The sequence below is a fragment of the Apodemus sylvaticus genome, chromosome 12 (genome assembly GCF_947179515.1).
Source record: "Apodemus sylvaticus chromosome 12, mApoSyl1.1, whole genome shotgun sequence".
NCBI classification, from domain to species: domain Eukaryota; kingdom Metazoa; phylum Chordata; class Mammalia; order Rodentia; family Muridae; genus Apodemus; species Apodemus sylvaticus.
Genome location: NC_067483.1, coordinates 41,379,257 through 41,405,026, shown reverse-complemented (window position 1 = coordinate 41,405,026; position 25,770 = coordinate 41,379,257). Strand labels below are relative to the sequence as shown.

The following is a 25,770-nucleotide window of genomic DNA, read 5'->3' as shown; positions in this document are numbered from 1 at the left end:
TTTTACCTGTTTTCTTCATATTGAAAACAAAGATAACTGTGTACAAAGTCGACTGAGTAGAAGACACGTAGCATAAAGACAGAACCGTTTTTATGGCAATTCCTTTTTCTGCTTCTCATGAAAACTTTAGTCTTATGAGTAAGGCTGTTGTCCTGTGATGGGCAAGGGAGGGAGAAGGACTTGTTGAAATGCCGGAGGCATTCCTGGATCACCTTTATGTAGGCTTCTCAGAAGCTGTAGGCTTCTGGAAGAGGTTTGAGTTATTTGGAATGGTCAACTGGGAAAGCTCTCTGGCCTTAGAGGGCTTTAGTTGGCCTCCTTAGTGGAAATGAAACAGTGCACAGCCAGGCCTTCTTTATTTTTGGAGTCATCGCTGTGCCATCTAGCCAGGCTTTACGTAGAGTGCCAGCCTTGCTCCCTGTCCAGCCATTCACTGCTCCTCAGATGCTGGCACTTCTAAGTGTGACTGCACCTCCTACTTTTTATAAAAGAACAGCACCAACTTAAGAAATACAGACACATGTACTTTCTCTATTTTGCTAAAATAATACTGGGACAGGAGGGTGGATTCCCAGTGGAGTCACAGTGGCTTGTAAAAGGGAAGGGGCTCATAAGTATGTATATCCAAATGACTGGAGACAAGAGAAAATCTGAGTGCAAGATGGCTGGAGACGACTGGCTTATTTTAGGGGCAAAACAGCAAAGATGACCTGGATTTGGAAGTAAGAGCCAATATTTTTTTTTTTATTCTTTTTTTTTTCTTTTTTTGGAATTTGGTATTTTCGAGACAGGGTTTCTCTGTGTAGTCCTGGCTGTCCTGGAACTCACCCTGTAGACCAGACTGGCCTCGAACTCAGAAATCCACTTGCCTCTGCCTCCCAGAATGCTGGGATTACAGGCGTGCGCCACTACCGCCCGGCTAGGATTTTTTTTTAAAAAAAGGTCCTAGACCCCAGGTAGGGGACTGTTTCCTGGCATCTGAAGGACCAGTTACACCCTAAAGACCCTAATCTGGTTTCTGGCTAATGCTACCCTATGATGTTTCCCTGCTGTGTTTCTCTGTTTTTGCAGAATTGAACTTTGTATGTTTATGCTAAGCAAGTACTCTACCACTGAACCATATTTCTAGCCTGTTTCCCCTCTGTATGTAAAGACAATGTAAAATTATTCAAGTAGAACTTTTGTTGTTCTTTGGTTTTAGTGCTGACACTAGAATGTAGGATCTTGAACATGCTAGACAACTATTACCACTGAGCTGTACCCACTGGAAACTTTGTTTTCCTTTTCCGTGGTTTTGAGACAGGGTCTTCTGTAGCCATAGGCCATGCTGGCCCAAGCTCACTGTGTAGTTGAGCACGACCTCAATCTACCAACCTTTACCTTCTAAATGCTAAAATTATAGTCATGTGTCACCATGCCCAACTGATGTTTCCTTTTTTGATTTTAAAAATTCTTTTTAATGAAATTGTGGTGGTGGTGAACTAGTGATCTCTTTGAAAGATAATCTGTCTAGGCAGAATAAGAACTATGGTGACCACCTTACTCCTAAAGATTTTATCTCTTAAAATTTCTTGTTCAATGAAATAATTGCTTCTTAATATCAAATGGATTATTTTCTTTCTTTCTTTCTTTCTTTCTTTCTTTCTTTCTTTCTTTCTTTCTTTTTTTCTTTCTTTTTCTTTTTTCTTTTTTTTTTTTTTGGTTTTTTGGATTTGTTTTTTTTTCCGAGCCAGGGTTTCTCTGTATAGCCCTGGCTGTCCTAGAACTCACTTTTGTAGACCAGGCTGGCCTCGAACTCAGAAATTCGCCTGCCTCTGCCTCCCAGAGTGCTGGGATTATAGGCGTGCGCCACCACTGCCTGGCTTAGATTATTTTCTTAATATTATAGTTAGAATTTTGTGAAGTTACTGTTAGTATTGACTTAAAATTAATTAATCACTTGGGAGAGCTTGGAACACTCAGCCCTAAAGGGGAAGTCTGCCTCAAACCCCTGCCCTCAGGGCTCAGGAAACCCTGTGGAAGAGGAGGCAGAAACACTGTAAGAGCCAGAGAGGGTGGAGGACACCATGAAAGCAAGGCTTTTACGTCAACATGATCAACACTCACATGAATGTTCAGAGAGGGCAGCGTGCCCACGGTGGCGTGCACTGGTCTGAACCAGACTTTTGTGTATACTATACCAGTCTAATGTTTTTATGTGATTCCTAAGTGTGAGAATTGTTTCTTATACCTTCTCCTTGGGTCTTTTCCCTTCTGTTTAGTCCAATTCCAATATGTTTTTATTATAATATTATACTTTACGATTAGCACTTAGGAGCTGTTTTGTTTTGTTTTGTTTTGTTTTACTAATGAAAGATAAAAAGAGAGAGGGCCTGGATGGGAGGCAGGGTCAGGAGGAACTGAAAGGAACAGACAGAAGGGGAACTGTAATCACATTATATTGTGTGAGGAAAAGAAATCTGTTTTCAGTAAGAGGAAATAATTAGTTCATCACATGAAAGAATACTGCCTTTATATATATTTATTCATTAGCTCATTCTGTTTCTCCAGATAGTATCAGAGGGAAGAATTAAGCTCATTATCACAGTTTTACACATAAGCACATTAAGACATAGAGAAGAAAAGTAGCTTATTTTCAGGTACCCAGCCGAGGACAGTGTCCTGGAGCTCCTAGACAGTGCTGGTTCCCGGGGACAGCAAAGGGGTTCCTTCCTTCTCACAGCAGGTCTGTGGCTAGGAGCACTAAGAGCTGGAGTTCACTGCTGGCTTCTAAGGAGCCCTTGGGAGCATGTAGCATCTGCCAAGTGAGTGGGCACAAGGGCAGCAAGCCTGGCAGGGCTCTGTTCTGTACATCCTAGCTGCCCCATGCCCGGGCTCTGTTCTATACGTCCTAGGTGCCCCATGCCCGGGCTCTGTTCTGTACGTCCTAGCTGCCCCATGCCCGGGCTCTGTTCTGTACGTCCTAGGTGCCCCATGCCCGGGCTCTGTTCTGTACGTCCTAGGTGCCCCATGCCCGGGCTCTGTTCTGTACGTCCTAGGAGCCCCATGCCCGGGCTCTGTTCTGTACGTCCTAGGTGCCCCATGCCCGGGCTCTGTTCTGTATGTCCTAGGAGCCCCATGCCCGGGCTCTGTTCTGAACGTCCTAGGAGCCCCATGCCCGGGCTCTGTTCTGTACATCCGAGGAGCCCCATGCCCGGGCTCTGTTCTGTACGTCCTAGGTGCCCCATGCCCGGGCTCTGTTCTGTACGTCCTAGGTGCCCCATACCCGGGCTCTGTTCTTTACGTCCTAGGTGCCCTATGCCCGGGCTCTGTTCTGTACGTCCTAGGTGCCCCATGCCCGGGCTCTGTTCTGTACGTCCTAGGAGCCCCATGAACTTGATCAAGTAGGGAAAAAGAAAGTAGACTGAAGCAGCCTGCATCACCAGAACTTTTTTCTCATCTTTTTCTTCCCCCATAGTTGTCCAGTCTTTTCAACAAGGCAGAAGAACCTAAAGATGAATCTCCTTCTTCATGGAGACTGGGACTCAGAAAAACTGGTAGCCACAATATGCTGAGTGAAGTGGCCAATTCCAGGGAGGCCCTTAGGGATCGAGGTTCTTCCATCTACCGTTCCTCCTCAAGCCCTCGGATCTCTGCTTTGCTGGATGACAAAGATAAGGTGCGGTGCTAGTGAATTCAGTGCTAGTGAATTCCCTAGAAATTCAGTCATGACAACAAATGGAAATATTTTTGCTTAGTCCTTTTTGTAAGAAGGGATGGGGACTCATGAGTGTATATATCCAGATGACTGGAGACAAGAGAAAATCTGAGTGCAAGCCAGATGACTGGCTTAATTTAGTGGCAAAACAACAAAGATGACCTGGGTTTGGAAGTAAGATCCAAGATTTTTTATAAAGGTCATAGATAGACCCCAGGAAAGGGACTGTTTCCTGGCATCTGAAGGACCAAGGACCAGTTGACTGTGGAAGTATAGACTGTGAAGATTTTTTTTTAAGTAGAGAACAAAAGTAATTCCTCATTACAAAAGGAGGTATTTTGGTGTAAAGTCTTTGGTGTCTGTAAAAGCAAGTTTGTCTGGGCATTCTAACAGTTTCATCGAGCAGTTATTTAGTTGCTAGCATTTTCTTGGCCAAAAAAGAAGTCAGCTTTCTTTTTTCTTATGTTCTCTATCTATCTATCTATCTATCTATCTATCTATCTATCTATCTATCTCAATCTCTCTTACCTAGAACAAAATGGTGACTGAGAAAAAGTTGAACATGGCCCAAATGGTTCTTCTGAATAAGTACCAGGGACACTTACTCTTGTTTAAAAGTGAAGTTGAACTTTGAACTTCAATGAAGCTGGGCACATGAGCACTTAGCAGCTTGTTGATTTGATTCTTTGTTGGCCTGGATCCTGCTCTGTAGGGTCAGCCTTCCATGTGCTGGAATTCCAGGTGTACACTACCATACCCTGCCTGGTAGAAAGTGTAACCTATGATTTTTTTATTTATAGAAATACGTGGTTAGGCTGACTTCACAAACAGTTCACCATCATGTTCATCAAAGAAGAATCGGTTCTAGATCTTATTGGGCTTACTCAGTGTTGCTGTCTGGGGTCCTTCTTGCTATCATAGTTCTCTTACCCTCTTGCCTTTCTGGAACAACTTGGAGAGGCCTAGTGTTTAGACATATCTGTCATGTGTCCCCAAGGAAATTTCATTCCAAGGAAGAAAATAGCTGGAGATGGAACGAGACTGTTGCACACAGGGCACTACACAGAGCTGCGGTGGTCCTCAGACCCCTCTCCTCTCAGGGCTGCGGCTCCTCAGGCCTCTTACTCCCCTCAGGGCTGCCCTTCATCTAAGCTGTGCTGTTCTCTTCACTGGAACATTCTGACTTTTCTCTTGAGAATTATTTTCCTTCATATAGGATATTGCTGAAGGAAAGATAAGAATAAACATTTGAAAGCTAACCTTTTGTAATACTGCTTGAAATAGAATTAAAGCTGAGTTCAGGTATGAGAATGTGTAACTATACCCTTTTCTACTTTCCATCCTCAAGCGGGGGTTTCTTGAGATTTAAAGCAAAGTCTCAGTGTTGTAGCCCTGGCGAGCCCTGAATGGAAATCTTAATGCTTTGACGCCCAAGGGCCAGGATTACAAGTATGCCACTATGCCTAGCAGAGTCCTTCTTTTTTACCAGAGATGTGTTATGCTGTGCCAGTGTTGAACCTTTCTTGCATTTTACTTTTTATTTTATAGGAAAGAGAAAACAAAAGCTATTTCAGTACGCTAGTACCCCGGAGGCTCAGCAGCACAAGTGACATTGAAGAGAAGGAGAACAGGTAATCACAACACAAGCTGTAGGTGATTTCTTTCAGCCCTTGGGTCCTAGCAATCTGGCTGTTAGTCTTCTGTCTTTTCCTGCAGATGTCCTCAGTACCTTATGGAGTGCTTGTTCTTTGGCTTACCTCCCAGCCCCACCCCCTTCTCTCTGCCAGTTCTTTACCCTTTAAATTATATCTCCAGCACCGACATTTCTGTCGGTCTGCAGGACCCTGAGTCAGTACCCCAGCAGGCTCTGGGAAAGCAGTCTGTTTTGTTTTCGAAGCCACTCAGCCATGCCTAGTGTGCTGTACACCATATAGTAAGCATTGCATAGATTGTTTACATGAAATGATCACCTTCTAATTAATAATGAAGTAAAATTAAATGCCTTCCTCATCAATTAAATGAATAATGGAGATTTTAAAATACTGCTACATTTCAAGGCATACTCAAACTAGACCCCCTTTTTTAAGGCATGCAGTCCAGAGATACTGAATCAGAATCTGAATTTTAGCAGAATTTCTTAGGTGAATAAATATTAAAATCCTTTAAGAATTGCTCCAGGCCTACCCACAGACTGTGCAGCAAAGACCCCAAGTTCTCAATTGTGAGTGTAAAACCAACCCTATGACAGGCCCCTCTGGACATCTTAATACTGTAGTGCTAAGGAAGTCCCAACAACCCCCCTATGTTTTCCCCTCTGTAGAAACCTCATTAGCTCCTTTGCAGCCTGCCACTGGACATCAGTGCAAGTGCTTTATAAAGGAGAGTCATGAGGGAGCCCTCATCACAAAAGAGTGAGGCTGTTTGGTGTGAGGTAGAATTTGGTTCCTAGTGGGATGAGTTGGCTTTAATGTTGATAGAAGAAAACCAACAGTAGTATAAGACACAGGTATTTAAAACAAAACAAAACAAAACAAAACAAAAAAAACAAAAAAAACAAAAAACCCAGAATAACTTGAAAAATATGCCTGTTTCTTTAGCATGTTACAGTTTTCCATTTGGCTTTTCTCTCTCTCTGTAGTCCAAATTGGTGTAGGAATCATTGTGTGTTGTTTGTTCTTTCTTGCTTCTACAGAGAGTCAGCTGTTAATCTAGTAAGGAGTGGCTCCCACACCAGGCCACTGTGGAGGGATGAAGCAAAGGGAAATGAAACCCCACAGACAGTCGCTCCTTCCACTTACACGTCAACTTACTTGAAAAGGTACAGGCTGCAGAAGCACGGGAGGTGACTTCCTCTGACCGTGGGTATGGGTAACGCGTGCATGCTTTTATATCCAGTTAGCACCACAAAAATGAGTGGCTTTTAGGTTCTTGGGATCAACATTTTCACTAATTTAAGATTAATTGTTCTTTTAATGAATTAAGGTAAGCCCATTCCAGTCCCCACCACAGACCTGACTTTACACTCCCTCCTTTCAGTCCTATTAAGCTGAAGTCTGAAGCAGCATCAGGTGACCTCTGGGGATGGCGGGCTATATGCATTCTTGCCTAGTCCTGGCTTTCCCTTTTGTAAAACTAGGGTAGCTTCATCACGTTACACTTGAGGGTTGGGAGAGGGAGGGCATCACAGGGCGGTAAGGAGTGGGAATGGGGATAATCTTCTGGGTATTTAAGACATTTCATATTGAGCCTGTTAATTTAGGGACTTGAGTTGTTTTTGTTTTTTTATGACTTTAATGGCCCTCAGATCCATCAAGATGTGAAACTCGCAAGTTTGGTGTGCAGAGAAGGTACATGGGCTTCCTCTGATCTCATCTGTACTCTCTTTCCTGCAATTATTTCCTTTGCCACAAGCTAGCCAGCAAGCAAAGCACCTCTGCCAGAACCATTAAGCTACAAGAGACACTCAATAATATTTTGGTTTGAATTTTGCTGCTGATGTAGAAGAATCTGTTTTTCATTGCTTACTTTGAATTCTTTCTTCACTTCCACGTAACCCTTCCACTGCCACCTCCTGCCTCCACCATTAGGCTTTCTAGATGGCCACCCAGAAACAGGCTTTACTATGACCTAGATGACGAGCAGTTTAGCTGCTTGCGATCAAAACTATTCCTGACAGGAAGACTAAACAAGTAGTTAATGCTGGAACATTAACTACTTGTGGAAACAGACATGGCTGCCTTCTAATTCTTCAGTTCTGCAGGTACATCCTGAGAAAGATCTTGACTTTGAGAAGTATACAAGCACAGCTCATTGATCTCAATAGCACTGTATTTTATGTATTTATTTATATTAGGCAGGGCCTCAGATAATCTCAGCTGGCCTTGAACTCACCCTGTAGCTGAAATAAATGAAGTTTTGATCTACCTGCCTCTCCTTCCTCAGTGCTCAGGTTACAGGCATTACACACATTACAGGCATTACAGGTCGCTACACACACTGAGGAGGCCAGGGCTTCCTGCATGCCAGGCAAGCAGTCGACCTGACTGAGCCACATCCAAGCCAGGCACAGGCGATTACACAGATTGGGTGGGTGGGGTTTTATGAGGGGGGTCACCTCTTTCTCTTTAAAGGAAACGCTTTGATTTAGCAAGATACATTACTATCTCTTACAGTCAAATCCAGTATAAAAGAAAACTTTTCTAGGACAATAATGTTCTAGATGCAGGAAAAAGAAAACTTCAATTTAGTTTCCTAGTGTGGAGTTATTTGGGGGTGAGGTTGTTGATGTTTATGACCCAAATCTTCAGCAAACGGGTTTGAGTGGCTTTGGCTTGATGTAGTTTGGGCAAAGTTATATTGAACATAAAGAGCTGGAAATTGTGCTCAATTCCATGAGCACTTTTTAAGAAAAGATCTACAACTTGATGGATGCCTTAGATTTCTAGCGCACATTTTCTGTGACCCTACAGTGATCTTCCCACAAAGAAGAAATTGTGTGGCATCACCATTTAAACAGAAAGAGCAAGGGGGGGTCCCTCATTCCCCTGCTGTGCCTAGCCTTGGTCTTCTTCACATCTTCTGCATCATCTTTTATATTCAGCCAGGAAGTAATCTCTTACAGCCAAGTAAAATGCCTCTTTTCTAGTGAAGGTTTCAGTGTTTTTATCATCAGCCCCTTCTCCCCCCCACCCAGGGTTTAAGTGCTGTTTCAGTCAGAAAACATCTTACAAACTCCTGACCAAATAATGTTTTGCTGCAGTTGACAGTCCATACTGTTTTAAATTGAAAGCAACGAAACAAAACTTCTTGCCTTTTTCCTTCTGCCCACACACTGTTACTTTGTAGAATTAAGACTTCACATCCTCCCTAAGACCTTTTTCTTTAAGCTAAATGACTGCAGCCCTTCAGTCATTTCCTACACAGCTCCTGTCTCTCCTTTGCTTTCTTGTTTTAACTGAGACCTCCCCTCCTTTCGGGTCTTCCTGCTTTTGCAGCATTTCTTCTTTCTCACGGAGGTGGTTGTAGTGCATGATGTGGGGCCTGGGGCTTGTTGGGGAGTTTTCATCTAATAATAATCTCTCGTTATGTATTCTCCTCTTTTACTCTCCCTTGCTGAATGGCACCTCTCCTCCTTTATTCTTTTGGAGAATTGATCAAAACAAAAAATCATCCTTCAAAGAGTGGCAGTTGCCTCACTCTTGGATGACGGTCTGCTGCTGAGACTCAGCTCTGGCTCGAGCTGCCTCTCTACTTCTAGGCTGCTGTGCCTCCTTTGGCCTGCATTCCTTTCACTTGCACGGTCTGGGTGGGAAGGCGGGGTTGGGAAATGGTGGCTGAGCGCATGTCCTGAAGAAAGTGACTGTGTGCTGTTTTGCAGTGCTTCATTTGGTAAAAGTAGTGACCCCACAAGTCCCTACATTTCAGCCAATCGCAATTCATCTCCTGCTACCTCACCCATTACCATTGGTTCATCAACCTCTCGGGGCAGCCAGTGGCAACCTGCCTCTTCTTGCCCTGCACCAGTCAGTGCAAACACTACTGCATCTGTGCAGCCCGCCAGGTAAGGCTTCTTGGAGCCATTTGAGTTGATTGTCACAGTTAATGCTTCTGAAAACACATGTGAGATTTGAAGCAAAAAGGCTTTGTCAGTGGAGGAGCAAGTTTCAATTCCTGTGACAGTATCCAGAATTTAATGAAGAGCTTTTGTTTTGACTTACTAGCCGGTCAACAGTTGCTTATTGATTAACATTGGATCCACGTCTTTGTCTTGATGTTCAGGGGTCAGCATAGCAGGACTGCTTTCATTTCTCAACTACCTTTCCAGTTGTGATTACAGTTTTAGAGTCAGACCCATGATAGTAAATTATGTATTAAAAATGTTGTTATGTATTTTACTTATTAACATTCTAGTAAGCATCTTATGCATTTAGTCTTTTGGAAGATGACATACAGACTCAGAAGAAAAGCTAATCCATGTTCCAAAAACCTTCTGATTGCCTTCTGAGAAATGCTAATTAGTGTTGGCTGTGGGAGCGCTAAGAGAAGAAAAGAGGGGTTTGTGTTTTCAGGAACTGTTCCAGGAGAGTATCATTTCGATTTTTTCATTCATCTAATGACAGCATAGCAGAGTGTGATTGTGAAAGCATGTCAGGATTTCAGTTCCTTCTTGTTTTGTTTGTTTGGTTTGATTAGTTTGAGGCAGGGTCTCACAATTAGTTTGAGGTAGGCCTGGATAGCCTTGACCTTGCTATGTAAACCTGGTTGGCTTAGAACTGAGAGTCTGTCTTCCTAGTGCTGAGATTAAAGACATGCACCGTCACACCTGCCTGACACTTTTTCCCACACACACACACACTTAATTTATGTGTTTGTGTATATACCTGCTTGTCTGTGTGTGCCTCATGTGTACTGTGCCTGCTAAGGCCAGAAAAGGGCATTTGACATGGAACACCGTTTCGGGGTGGCTGTGAGCCACCTGAAGTGGGTGCTGGAGACTGGCCCAGGCCCCTCTATATGAGCTCAAACCAGAGCGTTTCTTCAGCCATCGGCCACTTTCACTATAAGTTTTACCTTTTCCTGGGTGTTGGAGGCTGTTTTGTTTTATGTAAGACCTAAGGCTTTATAGGTCTTGTTGTGGTAGAATGAAAATTAAAAGTCAAAATGATGTGTGTGTTGTTGCCAAAACACCTGCTATGGTGGTGCTTTGGATGATGTTTGCCAGCTTACTAGATTTCTTTCTCTGAAACAAATAGTCATCATTAATTTGGTTAGAAAGAACTATTTCATAATGCATTTATCATTAATACTGTTATAATTATGTAGTGATTTCTGGCTTATGATTCCATTAGTAACAATGTACAGTTGCATGGAAATTTATTAGACTCCCATAATAATAGTACAGCTATGTTGACATTGTGTATATTATCACTAAAGATGAAGGATGCAGACAGGATGGGAGCTTGACTCAGTGCTTTAGCATGCCGAAGGACCTGGGTTCAGTCCTCGGCACTGAAGACATCACAGAGCTGAAACAGGGCAAAATTTTATTGAACCTGTTTTGTGACCAGCATTGGGCTAGTTTCTCTGCAAAAAAGGATTTGTATGCTGGGATTATGTGTACTCACATGCAGCAGTAAGTCTCATGTATATTGCTTTAAGTATGATAAAGCTTCTCTTTTTTCCTTATAAGCAAGAAAGCCCAGAAAGAGGGTAGCTCCAAAATCATTAAGAGATCCAGTGCTCTTTCTTTACTTTATGGGTTCTATTTCCAAGGCTTGCTTCACAGTCCAGAGTGACTGCCGGAGCTCTAGCCGTGGTGGCTGCATTCTGGGTAGGAAGCAATAGGCGAGGAGGTGGCAGGCAGAGAGAGACTTCTAAATTAATACTTTTTTTCAGAAACATTAAATTTATGCTGTGTCTCGTGGGATATCTCGTAGGAGGCAATGACTATTAGTCAGGGAACCCCTGCCTTGGGCATTCATGTCATTTAGATTTTCAGAAGTATTCCCCTGGTATCTTAAGTATTGTGTGTACTTTTGAATGAGGAAAGCGAAGCAGGAGCTTAATCATCTGCCCAGATCGCTAACATCTGAGGGGGCTGAGACAGGTTTCACAGCCAGATTAGTTGATCGAAGCCCATCTGTTTTGTCAAGTTTTTTTTTTAAACTGAGTTAATATCTTATTATGAGTACTATTTAAATTTCGTATATAATTTGTTTCATCATGAAAACTCTGCACGATTCCATTTATTTCCTGTGTTCTACAGGTGAAGCTGTAAGGTCTTTAAGTTGGTTGTTGTTAGCACTCTGTGGCTCCATTGTGCAACGCCGGGTCCCGCTGTAGAGCTTTCCCGGCTGCTCTGAACAGCCTGCTTGTAAAGCTAGAACGTTCTTCAGAGTAATAGTAACATTCCCAAAGACAGTAAAATAAAACACAGTCTCTGTCATTTCTACAGTCTAAGGATTTGCAAGTTTGGCAAGATGGCTCAGCAGGTAAAGATGGCCTGGCCACCTGAGTGTGAGCCCCAGAATCCATGTAAAGGAGTTGTCCTCTGACCTCCTCACATATATATTTTATATACATGTGCACACTAATAATTAAAACTTTAAAAAAAAAAGAAATTGCAGAGAAGCCAAAACATTATTAATTAACCCAAAAAAGAAACTTCAGTGGGCTTTTGTTAAGTATGATCTTCTTACTGAAGGCTTTTTATGTTTCAGTTGTTGTTATTGTTTTGTTTGCTTGATTTTGTTTTGGTGGGGAGGGTGGAGTCTGTTTTGCAGCCTGGTCTCAATGCTTGGGTCCATGACTCCTCCTGCTGACAGTTATAGGAATGCGCATTGTTCCTGGATTGGCCCATGCTTCTTATGGCCGTGTTTCTTGTTAGTTTTATTAGTATTTCCTGTAATGAATAAATCTGAGAAATTAATTATCTCCAACTTTTTAGATGAGAAAATGAGTATAAAATATCACCTTGTGCTGAGATATTAATTCCTTCTGGAGAATTAGCTCATTTTTTTAAAGATATAGTTTCTATCTTCAAAAGTGTTATATTTTTATGTTTCTTAATGCCATTTTAGAGTTTATAATTTGATTATCTCTTTTACACTTATTCTAATAATGTGATTATTTGGAAGTGAGCTTATATAGTTACTTGTGAACATTTCTGATAATAATTGTGAGTAGGTGAAAAACAGATTTTTAACATTCATGCTTTTCATTGCTTTCCCCATCTCTGCAAGTATCAATTTTGGATCTCTGTTACCCCAGCAACAAGCTGTGACATCACAAATGATAGCTTTTTGGGTGCAAAGCCAATGGTTGCTCCTGACTCTTTGTTAAGAAACAAAGCTCTTCTTTTCACAGAAATGACTTTAATTGCACAGCTTGCTGTTGCAGTCTGTCGTTAAGGCTGCACATAGAGCCCCGCTCCATTTCTGCTTCAGCAGTCCTAGGCAGCTATGACTGTAGAGAATTAGGCGCTTGGCTAAATGGAAGGAAGACTGCAGTTGCTGGAGTAGGTGAGAGAGCCAACTAGACTGAGGTTGTAGAGTGCTTTTCACATGGAGAGTTGAAGAAGATGATCATCAAATCTAGGCTGAGGACTGCCACACAGACTTCCCCTGCCAAGAACTGAGGGGAGGTGCAGACTGATATCGTAAGTGATTCTAGTGTCTTTTTCGCCTGTAGCGAGATCCTCTCTCTTTGTGCATGTGCGGAGGGAGGTCAGGTGGCAACGAGTCATTGAGACACTCCTGCATATGTCAGTATCTTGCCTTGTGCCACAGCTGATTTTTGTTTGTTAGTTTTTTAATGTCGTGTAAAAAATATCCTGTAACAAATAAGTCCTGGGCAGAAGATGTCAGACTAAATGTATAATCATACTCTTCCAATATTTACGAGCTCAGAATTAACAAACCAACAAACAAAATCTGAGCAAGAAGATTCTCATTAGATCCGTGCCTCCTTTCTCTGTGCCGGGGTCTGCTGTTCACCATGTCTGACCATTCTCTTTTTGTTCCTGTCTTTTCTTAATTCCAGGACTCCTTACAAATCCCAGGCTGACTCAACAGCAGAGAAAACAGCAGACAGTGTCTCCTCCAGCACCCCACTGTGTGTGATCACCAACCGTCCTGCGTCCGGCACTGCCAATGGGGTCCCAGCTGCCACAGCGTTCTCCTCCTCCTCCGCTGGAACAGACTCCTCCGTGGAGTCCCGGGAGAAGAGGAGGTATGAGGTTGCTGGTGCAGCTGCAGGACTCTGGTCTGAGAAAAGAGACAGAAGTGGGTATGAAGTGTCTGACCCACGCTCCAATAGATCTTAATTTTGTCTTCGTTTGGGAGGTGTCTGTGGTTGGTGGAGGTTAGCATCATGTTGTGTGTATAGTCAGAGCCTTTTTTCCCTGCTTGTCTTATAACTGACAGGCTTATTTTTGCTTTTTGTGATGGGGAGCTTGAAGCACGGAGAAAGATCTTTTGTTTTGTTCTGAGTTTTCTGTGATCACTTTGTGCAGCAAAGTAATACTGTGATAAAATGCTCAAAGGAGCAGGCTGGGTGTGAGAGACTCGGGGCTGGGTGCGAGAGACGCAGAGCTGGGTGCATAGATTTAATTCGTGGGAGAATTCCAGGGAAGGAAATGAGCTTTTATGGTAGTATGGGATTGTCACTCATTGACTGCAGTTGTTGACACTTGCTGTGCGCCCCAGCTGGCTCAGGTCTCTTGGTCCTCTTGCCTTGAGACTAGGAGTGCAGATGGTCACCGCCATGCTCTCCTCTACCACAGTGTTTTAGAGAGAAATTCCTAGAAACCAGATGTAGATCAACTCAAGATAGATTAGAAAAAGAGCAGAACTTTTCAGTTGTTAGGATTAAGAGACTTCAGAGTGTGACAAAAGGAAGAACTATTGAGCATTGTCTTAACCTTGAAGTCATAAAATCCAGTGTGCAGGCTATGGTAGAAGGTTTTTTAAGACTAGGAAAAGAACAAATCTTTATCAAGGTCTAGATTTTTAGTTTGACTTATTTTCAATATCCAAAAAGATATTTTTCTAACTCTCAGTATGTATGTGTCTGTGAGATGCCAGGAAATGTAATCTAAGACGACAGTACCTAACTTTTTAGTTACTTGTATATTATGAAGATAACCAAAGATAACATTTCGAGAAAGGAGGGGAGAAGTTAAGTGTATTGAAGAACAGCATTTTCCTCTTACTGTTCTTTCCATAAAATTTTTTAAGGAAATCAGTTTTCTGGACTAATGGAGTTCTGAGCCCAGTAGTTGTCCTCTTTTTAAAAAGATGTGTTTATTCAGGTGTATGCGTGCATGTATGCGTGCGTGCATATGTGCATGCATGCATGTTTGCTTGTGAATGTGTGTACATGTGCCATATGTGTTGCTAGTGCCCTTGGAGGCCAGAAGAAGGGGTCAGAGACCCTGTAGCTGGACTTGTAGCAGTTGTGAGGCTCCTGATACAGGTGCCGGGACTCCAGCTCAGGCCTTTTGGAGGTCAGCACATATTCTTAGAGCTGAGCTATTGCCCTCACCCCTACTTGCCCTCTTATATAGACAAGTAAAGGTTATATATTGGTGAATAAGTGATGCTTATACATTTACTCTAGTGCGCAGAGAAGTACCATTAGTTTCATTCGAGAAACTAAGGAGCAGTCTTCCATTAGCTAAAGAAGAAATCACTCTTTAAAAATGCTGGGGGTATGACTCAATTGGAAAGTGTTTTTTTTTTGGTAGAAGTATGAGGACATAAGTTCAGATTATCAGCAACCACATAATAACAGGGCACAGCATCTGTAATGTCCACGCTCACAGGTCAGGCCGCATAGCCAATCATGACCTACTGATTCAGTGAGAGGCCCTGTCTCAAAAGTTAAAGTGGAGAAGCAGTTAAGGAAGACCCCTCCCACACACAGCCATATGTGACCATGTACATACCCACCCAAACACATACACCCACATTTCCCACACAGAGTGTTTCCTGGTTGAGAGAACTTAAATGTTAAATTCATTAAGTATGATCCTTGGGAAGATGGAGGAATCATGTTTGTTTTCAGGCTGTATAGAATGCAGTGTTCATAGACTCAGAGCCACTGCCTTGTGAATGTTGTAACATACAGTAGATAAGGCATCACTTTACCAATTGAGTCAGATTTTGGTTCTCTTCTGGCTGTTTTGTCAGCTCTCCACTGAGCACCGTCACCTTAACAAATAGGGTGACCCGGGTACATTTCCTCAAGGAGTAGCAACTATACGAACAATTAGCTGGTGCAGTGGCACACACCTTTAATCCCAGCACTTAGGCAGAGGCAGGGTGTCTATGAGTTCCAGGTTAGCCTGGCGTACATAGTGAGGCCCTTTCTACATAAAACACATAGAAGAATTAAAAAGACTAAACTGAGACATTGGTGAATGCTAAGTTCACTGTATTAAGTGCTGTATTAAGATGCTGTATTAAGATGTACATTTCATATGTACACAAAACTGATTTTGTTTCTTGGAGACCAGGTCTTGCTGTGTCCTTCTGGCTGGCCTGGTACTTACTGTGTAGCCCAGGCTTCTTGAACTTACGGCAATCCTCCTACCTCAGCCTCCTGAGTGCTAGGATCACATATAACACCGTACCTGACTTCCTATACAAAATTATTTTTAAAGATTGCATAAGTTAACCTCTATGTTATGTGTGTAGGGTGAGCATGTCAGGTTTTGGACACTAAAAAGTATCTGAGAGAAATCATTTGAAGGAGGAAGGTTTCTTTTGTTTGTGGCTTCGGGGATTACACTCTGGCCAGCTGGTTTATTGTTCTGGGCCTGTGGTGAGCCAGGCATGGCAATGGAAATGCAGACGAGCAAAGCAGCTCATGCCTGGCAACCAAGAAGGCAGTGAGCAGCAGACAGCATGGGCTGGACGCTGCTGCTCCTGGGAACCTCCCTCCAGTGGCCGTCCCCTAACGAAGCTGCTCATCTGAATGTCTCACGCTGCCTACTCAGCGCTGTCACAGTCTGGTCACTGCTCTGCTGTTGGACCTACTATCTGGAGTTAAAAATGTTCAGTGCGTGAACTTGTCGCTGGGGACACACCATATGAAACCTAGATGAGTTATGTTCAGATGCGGATTTCTTATCCAAAGTAACTCCTTACATGTATGGAAATACTTCAAATCTGCATATGCTTCTGGTTCCAGCAGTTTGGTTAACAGATGTTCAGTCTGTGCCATAAAGAGATAGTGTGAGTTATAAACCGTGTGTTAACAGAGATCTCTTATGAATACCTCTCTCGGGGACCCCAGGAGGCTGCCGTGAGAGTCTGGTGCTTAGACAAAGGTCTATAGGGTAAGTAGCAGCTATGAAAGAACATGGCGGTTATCTTATGCAATCTTTAAAAATAATTTTTGTATAGGAAGTCAGGTACAGTGTTACATGTAATCCTAGCACTCAGGAGCCTAAGGCAAGAGGATTGCCATAAGTAGCAGTAGAAAGAAGTTTTTAAAAGAGATTTATTTATTTTATGTGTATGAGTGTATTGCCTGCATGTATATATGCAGCACTTGTGTCTGATGCCCAGGAAGTCAGAAGAGGGTGTTGGATACCTAGAACTGAAGTTATTATAGATTATTGTGAACCACCATGGTTATAAGTATTGGGAGTTGAACCTAATCCTTGGCAAGAACAAGGGCTCTTAACCTCTGAGCTGTCTCCCCAGCCCCTAGGGGTGAACTTTCTAAGCAGTCGCAGCAGTTGAAAAGACATAAGTGATAAGTGGAGTAAGATTGTTTGAAGAAACTGTAAGACATTTTATTATTTAAATGAAACACGATAGAGATTTCAGTGAAACAAGATGAGGCTTGAGGAGATAGGTAACTATATCGAGTCAGCATCTAAAAGTAGCCAGCGATGAGGATTCGGGATTTATATGCTATGAACCATGATGGCCTGGTAGAATTTTTCCAACAGATTTATAGAGACATACTTCATGTACCTTATTTAAAGCGGCAAGACATTGTTTTATTTCATTTTTAGATTTTTTAATTTTATGCGTGTGAGTGTTTTGCCTGCACCTATGCTTGTATGTGTGTCACGTGCATGCCTGGTGCCTGGGGAGGTTACAAGAAGGGCATTAGATCCTTGGAACAGATGATTCGGAGCCACCATGTGGGTGCTGAGAACTGAACCTGCGCTGTCAGTAAGAGTAGCAAATACTCTTAAGCACTGAGCCATCTCTCCATCCAAAGACATTGGTTATTAGAATATGGGCCAATAAGTGTGACAATTGACACAGTGAATTTTGAATATTCTCATTACCTGTAATAGAAATCCTGTACCTGTATCTCTCATGTCTTACACCCGCTTCCCTGCAACCTAAGCAACTACTGAAACATTTTCTGTCTTTCTTATTTTCAACCTTTCATGTAAAGTGGAAACAGATGAGGGGTTATGATTGGCTTCTTTCTGGTATGTTTTCAAAGCATGTCTGTGTTGAGGCAGGTATCAGACTTGATTCCTTTTTATAGTCTACCATTTAATATTGTTTGTTTATTCATAAATTGAAACATTCACATTATTTTACCTGTTAGCTATTATAGATAATATTACTATAAACATTTGTGTATATATTTTTATGTGGACTTATTTCTCAGATTTATACTACTAGTGGATTTTGTAGGCAATATGCCACTAGACAATTTTAAGCTTAAAGTGTCATGAATTTTTTTTTTAATTTCTGGCTTTTAAACTCTGAAGTTATTAGACAGGAACAAATGGGTAATAATGAGTGTGAAGTGACTAGGAAAGACTGTCACAGAAGAAAGGCACATAAAACACATCAGGCTTATACTGAGTGCTTGATAGAAGAGATGACAAAAAGTAAATGTGGTGAAAATATACTTATTACACTTAAGAATTGGAGGAAGAGGGTCGATGAATGCTGTGGCTGTGTGTGGAGGTCAGAGGACAGTTTGCAGAAGTTGGCTCCATCCTTCCTCCATGTAGGTCCTGGGATTTGAACTCAGGTAGATAGGATTGGTCGCCAAGACTATCGTTATATCTATATGTAGCACTACGGATACAGAGGCTCAGATTTTACTGTCACATGTGAGGTCATACTTAGCTAAGACTTGTAACCAAGAACTTATATCAAGTTAGAATTCTGGAATGGCTGTCTAGCTCGTGAGAAGTATACATTGTAAACCCTGTGCTTCAGAGGGAAAGGAAAAGAATCTATTCAAGGATCTGGACAGGGACAGAAAAGTAATTGGAGAAAAAAAAATTATGGACTCCCAAGTCAAGAATTTAGCATAGCAGCTAGCTGGGCCTTTATTCTCGAAAGGCTGGGATCCTGGCACAGGCACACAGTGTATAATATAAGTGAATAGTCTTGTTAAATGGAGACTTGCATATGTGGGCCAATCTAACAGCCATTTATTGAAGGACTCTACCTGGCATATGTCAGTCAAAGATTGAAATGACAACATCAGGAAAAAACTGTTTCCTGATCTTTAGTATTGAAAATCTATTCTGAGAAGCTGACCAAGTAAATCAAATACTACTGTGTCATTTTTAAGCTCTATGAAAAAGAAATATATAAATTGGGACTGGAGATCTGGCTTAGCTCCTCTTGAGAAGAGCCTAACTTGGTTTCCAGCACCCACACTCAGCAGTTTATAAGCGCCTATAAGGCGGGCTGCAGCGGATCTGACGCTCAGTTTTGGATTGCAAGGGTACCAGCACTCATGTGCACCTACCCATTCACACGCACAACTTCAGAACAGGAAATGTCTACATTCCTGTGAGGATGTGGAGGAGAGGAATCTGAATCAGACTGTGTTGGTACCTAGGAAATGACCAGAGGCAACTGGAAATTAGTAGCAGTGGGAGGGTGATATTTTAGAGAAATGTAAATTCATGAAACAAACGAGCCTCCTGTCCTGGAGGCTGTGGAAGACAAGGCCACTGTAGCATTTCAGAACATGTCTGTATGAAAACAGGGTTAGCTGAAGGGAGCGAGGTGTGGCAAATCAAGTGGAGAAGGGTGGGTTAAGCTAAGTTAGACTGGTTCACTCAGAAGCCTTCTCTGGTCACCTGGGAAGTGGTGGTTGAGGGCGGAGCTTGGGGACAAGTGGGCGTGGTGTGTATCCAGTGAGGTTGTTCCTGCCCTGCAGAAACACCCAAATTAACACTCCACTGGATTGTATTTGGAAATGGTGGAGCTCGAGAGGTAGGCAGGAATCAAATCAAGCCAATTTTTGTCTGGGTTATGTTAAGCAACTTGATCTTCTGTTCTCAGAGCTGTGAAATACCATAGTAGAATTTTCAGCAGGGGAATGACTTATCACATAAACCATATCATTTAAGCCTTTACAGAATTAAAGCCATTTAGTTTCTCCCCCTCGAAGAGCATAAACTAAGAGGGAAAAAAATGAGATGTTTTGAAACAGCTACATTTTTCTTCTGAAAGAGCCTGCTGAGTGCTAATTCTTCTCTTTGAAGCTTCAGCTTTCTCTGTAATCAGCTCATTGTGGAAGTGTTTTGACTCCTGCGGGAAACCACTGTGGGGCCTTGAAACCCTCATTCACAGGTCCAGTGTGAAGCAATTAGAAGCTTTGGGATAAATGGGGATTTGAAGCAGGCCACTGCAGGACTTCAGCAGTAGAAAGCCACCGCTCAGAAATAATCTCCCTTTGCCTCATAATTGAGTCACTTAGGCTGGGGCGTGGGACTTAGCACCCCATTTCACATTGTCTCTCCTGAGAGGTTTTGTTTCAGGAAGGCATTGTGAGTGTGTAGGACTGGCCAACTGTTGTTTCAGCGCTCTCCTGGCGCTGTCTGGACTCAGTTGACACTGATACATTGTTAAATGGACAAAGCCAGGTGCAAAGGATAATGTATGATAACAGATAAACACAACAGTATTAATGCTGTGTTTGTGTGTGTGTGTGTGAGAGAGAGAAGGGGGGAGGGAGGGAGAGAGGGAGAGAGGGAGAGAGAGAGATTCTGGGGAATTCTCTCCCCCCTTTCTTCTGTGTAAAAGTATTACTGTTATAATGGAATGGAAGAGGAAATAATTGAAAAGAAATTTGCTCTGGGAACCAGTTCCCTTGTGATATTAGTCTGTGGAGGAGGCATCCAATGATAATTGCCATAGCAAGTCAAGGTTTTCAGAATTCGAGTTTGTGGTGTGTGTGTGTGTCTTTCTATGTCTCTGTGTATATAAAGGTTTATGTATGTCTGTGTCTGTGTGTGTCTATGTATGTATTTCTCTGTGTGTGTCTTTGTGTGTATATATATGTCTGTGTGTATAAATGTGTGACTGTGTGTATATATGTGTATACATGTGTGTATATTTGTATGTGTATGTCTATGTGAGCATATGTCTATATATGTGTGTCTGTATGTGTGGATGTGTTTGTAGGTCTGTGTGTGTATGTCTCTGTGGGTGTATTTATGTGTGTGTTTGTATGTCTGTGTGTGTATGTGGCATGTGTGACTAGTGTGACTAGAGATTGAACCTAGGGCCTGTCCTTGTTGCTGCTAGATAAGCACTCTCTTTTCTTTTTTTTAAATCATTCCATTTGTTTACATCTCAAATGATATCCCACTTCCCAGTTACCCCTCTACCAGCCCCCTATCCCACATCTGCCCTTCCCTTTGCCTGTATGAGAATGCTCTTTCCCTAGCCCCTTTGTTAGATTTTTTTTTTTTTAATGTAAGGGAAACCGGGGCTTAAACTTACTCTGTTGCCCTGGCAGAAGGTAAGGGTCTCTATGCCTCATCCTCTAGAGTATTTGGGATGTCAAGCCTGGCTGATGTGCTTTATTTTCTTAAGACCAGGTCTCACTCAGTAGCTGAGGCAGCCCTTCTCAGAACTGTGTGTGATCTGCCATGCCCAGCCATGGTCTTGAATTCACATTTCACAACAAAATATATAATAGGATTTATTAATTTTAAGGAGAATTGGGTCTTGGATTTACTAATGTTCGCTTTCTTGAAAAAGCTGTAGTATGTTTAGCTGTTAGTTGCTTTCTTTCCATAAAGGAAAGGAGCAGAAGATAGGCTCCTTACTCTAATGAAAGGGTATAAAGTGAGTTGAAGTTATAAGACTGTGTGAAGTCTTTCCTTATCATCGGCTAGACCCCCTTTTTCTCTATATTGAAATATTACAACTTCTGAATTACGATAATACCCATTCAGAATAAAGGTTTGATTCCAGGGCCAGCCTGTCTTGATTTGCAGCCCAGATTATAGATAGCATTGATCACAGTCCTCCGGTTTTTGGGTTGACCTGGGGACTATAGAAAACATCTGGCTCTGAAGGGTCAGATGATTTGACTGGCAGACTGCAGGACAGAAATGGCAAGTGGCCAGCAGTTGGCAGATAGCTCTGCAGGGATGCCAGGCCAACAGCAGCTGTCACAACCATGTAGTGGTCAAGTTCATTTTCCAAAGCTCCAAGTTTTCCTTAGCAACAGAATATAAATAATTCCCCAGGCTAATATTAGAGCTGGTAGTGCCTGTCTTTGCCTGCCTTGTCTCCTCGTTGTCTCCCTGCTACCTTGTCCCTCCCTCTGGCCAGCCCTGAATTTTATGTCACTTTCCTCCTTCAGATGTCCTTCCTTCCATCCACCCAAGAAATGGCTATAAATAGTTTGTTTCCACAAGAGGCTAAACTTGCTTGTTCCTCTGAATAACCCACAGTATAGTCAGCTCTGCTTGCTTCTCAAGCTGACCTCTGCTGACTGAGTCGTCTGCCCTCATACCAACCTTCTTGAGTCCTTTGGAGTCTCTTAAACTAGGTAGTTATTCCAGCTAATGCGAAACTGTCTGCAGATTAATTTAACGCCATCTTTGGAATATTAGAAATTTTAAAACGAATAACTAAGCCATCATTTTTAAAAACACTTAAAATTATCTCAAAGCTATGACAGTTGCCAGTTAAAGAAGAGATTTTATAGACTCACAATCTCTTTCCATTTTTGATCTAAAATGTTTTCCTTGTCTAAATGTCTGTAACAACGTTGAACCTACTGTTTTTTTTTTACTGATGTTTCTTTCTTTCCTTGTGTGACTCTTGAGCAAGAAGAGAGCAGAGTGTACATGACACAGGCGAATTGTACATTGAAGATAAAATAGCATAGATGGCATCCCAGGCTACCCAGAAATTATCTGTGAAAGGAAAGGTCAAAGTCAGGTACAACAGAGCACTGAGAAGGCTGAGGCAGGAGGATTAGCACAGCGTTGAGGCCAGCCTGGGCCTGTCTCAAACCCATCTCAAAAAGTCCAAAATTAATAGGTGAGAGAGAGGAGGAAGACCAGGCACCGTTGGCATGCGCCTTTCATCCAGCACTCAGGAGGCAGAGGCAGGTGGATCTCTGTGAGTTCCAGGATAGCCCAAGCTGCACAGAGAAACCCTGTCTCAAAACAAAAAAGAAAGAAAGGAGGGAGGGAGGTATGGAGGGATCAATCAGTGTCACCAGGCTTAGTGGCAAGCACCTTTGCATCTACTAAGCCATCTTGTCAGCACAATAACGTTTTTAAATTAACATTGCATACATTGTATTCTTAGGCATTGCTGCAGCAGAATTGACTATAAAAATATTAAAAATTTTGTTTATATACACTAGAAAACCCAAAGACTTGCTTTATTCCAGTGACATTCATTCTATGGTGGTAGTTTGGAATCTCTGTAACTGATAGAAAAGGAGGTTAGACACAGGTACATGAAGAACACAGTCTCACAACCTGAGATCCCTACAGCATACTGAGTTTAAACATTAAATAAGCAATTTGAAGTCTAAAATAGTAGCACCATTTAGACTCTCGGTATTGGATCTAGAGAAGCTAGGCACAGAAAGACATTTTTTAATGCCAACGTGAGTGCTGACAAGGAAATTACAGTTTGTATGAAATACCTGTCTCCATCAGTTACTTTTAATCCTCACAACAAATTTACAAAGAAGATATTCTGAGCTCTCATTTACATACCAGGAGCAGGTCAGAAAGGGAACCTGCTTTACCCCAAACCACAGAGCAAATACTCAAGCAGCATGCTAACTCAGAACTTTCCAGTGCTGTCCATCCTCCTACTGTTCTGTAGTCCCTTGGGTAACAATGTACTATTTATTTTAACTATTTCAAAGCAGGCACATTCTGCTGCGTATGGAGGGGTACATCTATAACCTTAGGAAACTGGAAGACAATAATATGAGTTCAAGGCCAGCTTGGGCAATATATTAAGACACTGTCTTCAAAAGAGGCAGACTAGTAGGCCCCGCCTTGTTGCCACAAGTCCCAGGCAGGGCAGAAGACCCCCAGGGGCGCTTGCCCACCGCTACCTGGCATGGACTATGCCACTATGATAAGCACGTGTGTAGTGGAGAGATGAGAGAGCGAGAGAAACAGAACAGGTGTGTACTGTGAAGAGAGCTGGAACTGGTGACAAGCAGGTGGTGAGGAGCAGCCACCTGAGGCCACGGTGATGTCCTGCCTGTGCTGCTACCAAGGGCCCTGGCCTGTAGCTACAGGGGTCTGTGTGGGCGTCTGTGACCCATGTTGCCCCCAAAGGCCAAGTGGACATGTCTGTCCATCCTGCTATGTTCCCCCACACCTGCACAGAGAGCTGTGCCTGCCCCTTGCTGCTCCTGCTGGTGTGGGTGAGGGAGAACTGCCCCCACCCCCAGCAGGGGAGAGCTGCCTGTTCCTTGCCTACTGTAGAGCTGGCCAAGTCCGCTCCACCCAGGCCCAGATCCCTGGCTTTGAGTTGGCCCACCCCCAACATCTGCTCCATCATGCATGCTTGTCCTGTTGGACTCCTTTTCCTTGGAGTTCTTTGGGAAGTTAACTTGGTTGTTTTAATGGGCTAGCTAGAGGAGAAATTGCAGGTAGTAAGAATAAGATGCAGGGATTTAAGAATAGCCAGCTTAGAACCTGTGTTTCTTCACACCCCTAGTGAATATGCATAGGCACAAGGATGTAAGGAACAGATCCAAAGGTCAACATAGCATAAGCTAATTAAAAGTTTTAGAACCCAGGAAAGCTTTTATATGTTAATGATGAAATTAATACTGTCTGTTATTCTTGAGTTGAATGTTAATGATACACAGGTATTAGTTTGTACTGTTCATCTTTTTTATTTGTCTTAAATATTGCATAATATAAATTTTAACTTGTCAAAAATCACCGTCAGATAATTAGGGTATTGCTGAGAGAAGCTGGGTTGTGTAGGTGAAGAAGAGAATACGTTTCCGCTACCTTCATACTGAGTGAGGACACTGTTTGAGGTCTGTGTAAACAAAGGCTGTTGATTTATTACTAGATGTGAATTTCTTTATGTAAGAAAATTTTTTTGTCTATATATAAGACAAAAATTTTCTAATTTAATCTTTATGCTTAGAGGACCAGTTTCTGGACAAAATTGAAAATTATGCAGAACCCGTCAGTTTTAAAATCATGTTAATTGATGATTTAGTTCTGCAAAAGAATTACTCTTTAGCCTCTTTTTCATTTTTATTTGTGCATGTTTGTTTATTAAGATGGGGTCTCAGCCTATATACCAGAGTGGCCTAAAAATAGTGATCCTCCTGCCTCAGCCCCACTTATCTGAAAGTGTCCTTTTCTCTCAGTTGTCTCTAGCCCATCCTTCTCTTCCATATCCATTTTGTGTCCTTGCTTAGGGCATTGCTCTGTCCAAGTACAAAGCAGACCTTTCCTGACCATATTCTGCCCTCATCCACCTCCTCCCAGTTGTGCCCATGCAGAGCCCCCCATCCCAGAGTAGCTTGAGCTCACAGTCTCTGCCTAGCAGTGTCCTGCTCAGTGCCAGGAGAACTCCTTCATTTTACTTTATTTTTTAGATTTTTAAATTTTTTTATCATTTAAAATAATTTTTAAATTTAATTATATTTTGAGCATATTCGTCCCCTCCTCCAAGACCTTCCGTAGCCTCTCTCCTCCTACCCACCCAGCTGTGAGTTCTTTCTCAAAAACCAAACAATAACACAATATAACAAAAAACAGCCAAAAAGAAATTTAAAAACACTAAACTATATCCAAATAAAAGCACACATGCAAAAAAACTTAGGGAGTCCATTTTATGTTTGTCAATTACTCCTGAATATAAGGGGTGAATAATATGCCCAGTGCCACTTTATTGAAGAAAATGGATTTTTCCTTACCCAGCAGGTGTAACAGTTCATCTGTTGACCTTTACTGTAGTAGTGACTGTGTCATTCATTCATTCATTCTTAAAAATTATAATAAAATGTACCCTAAAATAAAAAGCACCTCATTGAAGTTAGACATGACAGACTAACAGAAGGCAGAGAGCTCGAGAGAAGGCACAAGAATCAGAGACCCCCTCGTTGGCAAACTCAGGAACCCCCCATAAAAACACTAACCTGGAAACCATTGCACACGGCCCCAGTCCATGTGAGTTGGTAGCAGCTCTGCTCGAGTGGATTTAGAGGGTCTTGTTTTCTGCGCCCTCCATCCAATCTGCTCTTAGACTCTTTCTGTGTCTTCCTCTCTGAGCTCTAAGGCGAGGGATTTGATGGAGGCATTCCATTTAGGGGGA

General features: G+C 42.4%; 1 protein-coding gene across 4 annotated transcripts in view; it reads left to right on the top strand.

Annotated features, from left to right (window-relative positions):
- Ppp1r12b (protein phosphatase 1 regulatory subunit 12B) overlaps positions 1 to 25,770 on the top strand; it is a 199,177-nt gene that overhangs the window by 71,293 nt on the left and 102,114 nt on the right. For 2 of the 4 annotated variants that reach the window (XM_052201269.1, XM_052201274.1), the window contains exons 10-13: positions 3,458 to 3,658; positions 5,246 to 5,328; positions 6,390 to 6,515; positions 13,238 to 13,426. In XM_052201269.1, the coding sequence (XP_052057229.1) occupies positions 3,458 to 3,658; positions 5,246 to 5,328; positions 6,390 to 6,515; positions 13,238 to 13,426 (599 nt within the window). Of the gene's footprint in view, positions 1 to 3,457; positions 3,659 to 5,245; positions 5,329 to 6,389; positions 6,516 to 7,001; positions 7,045 to 9,074; positions 9,258 to 13,237; positions 13,427 to 25,770 lie in introns of those variants that run through there. The other 2 variants (XM_052201273.1, XM_052201271.1) reach the window with 2 other exon arrangements.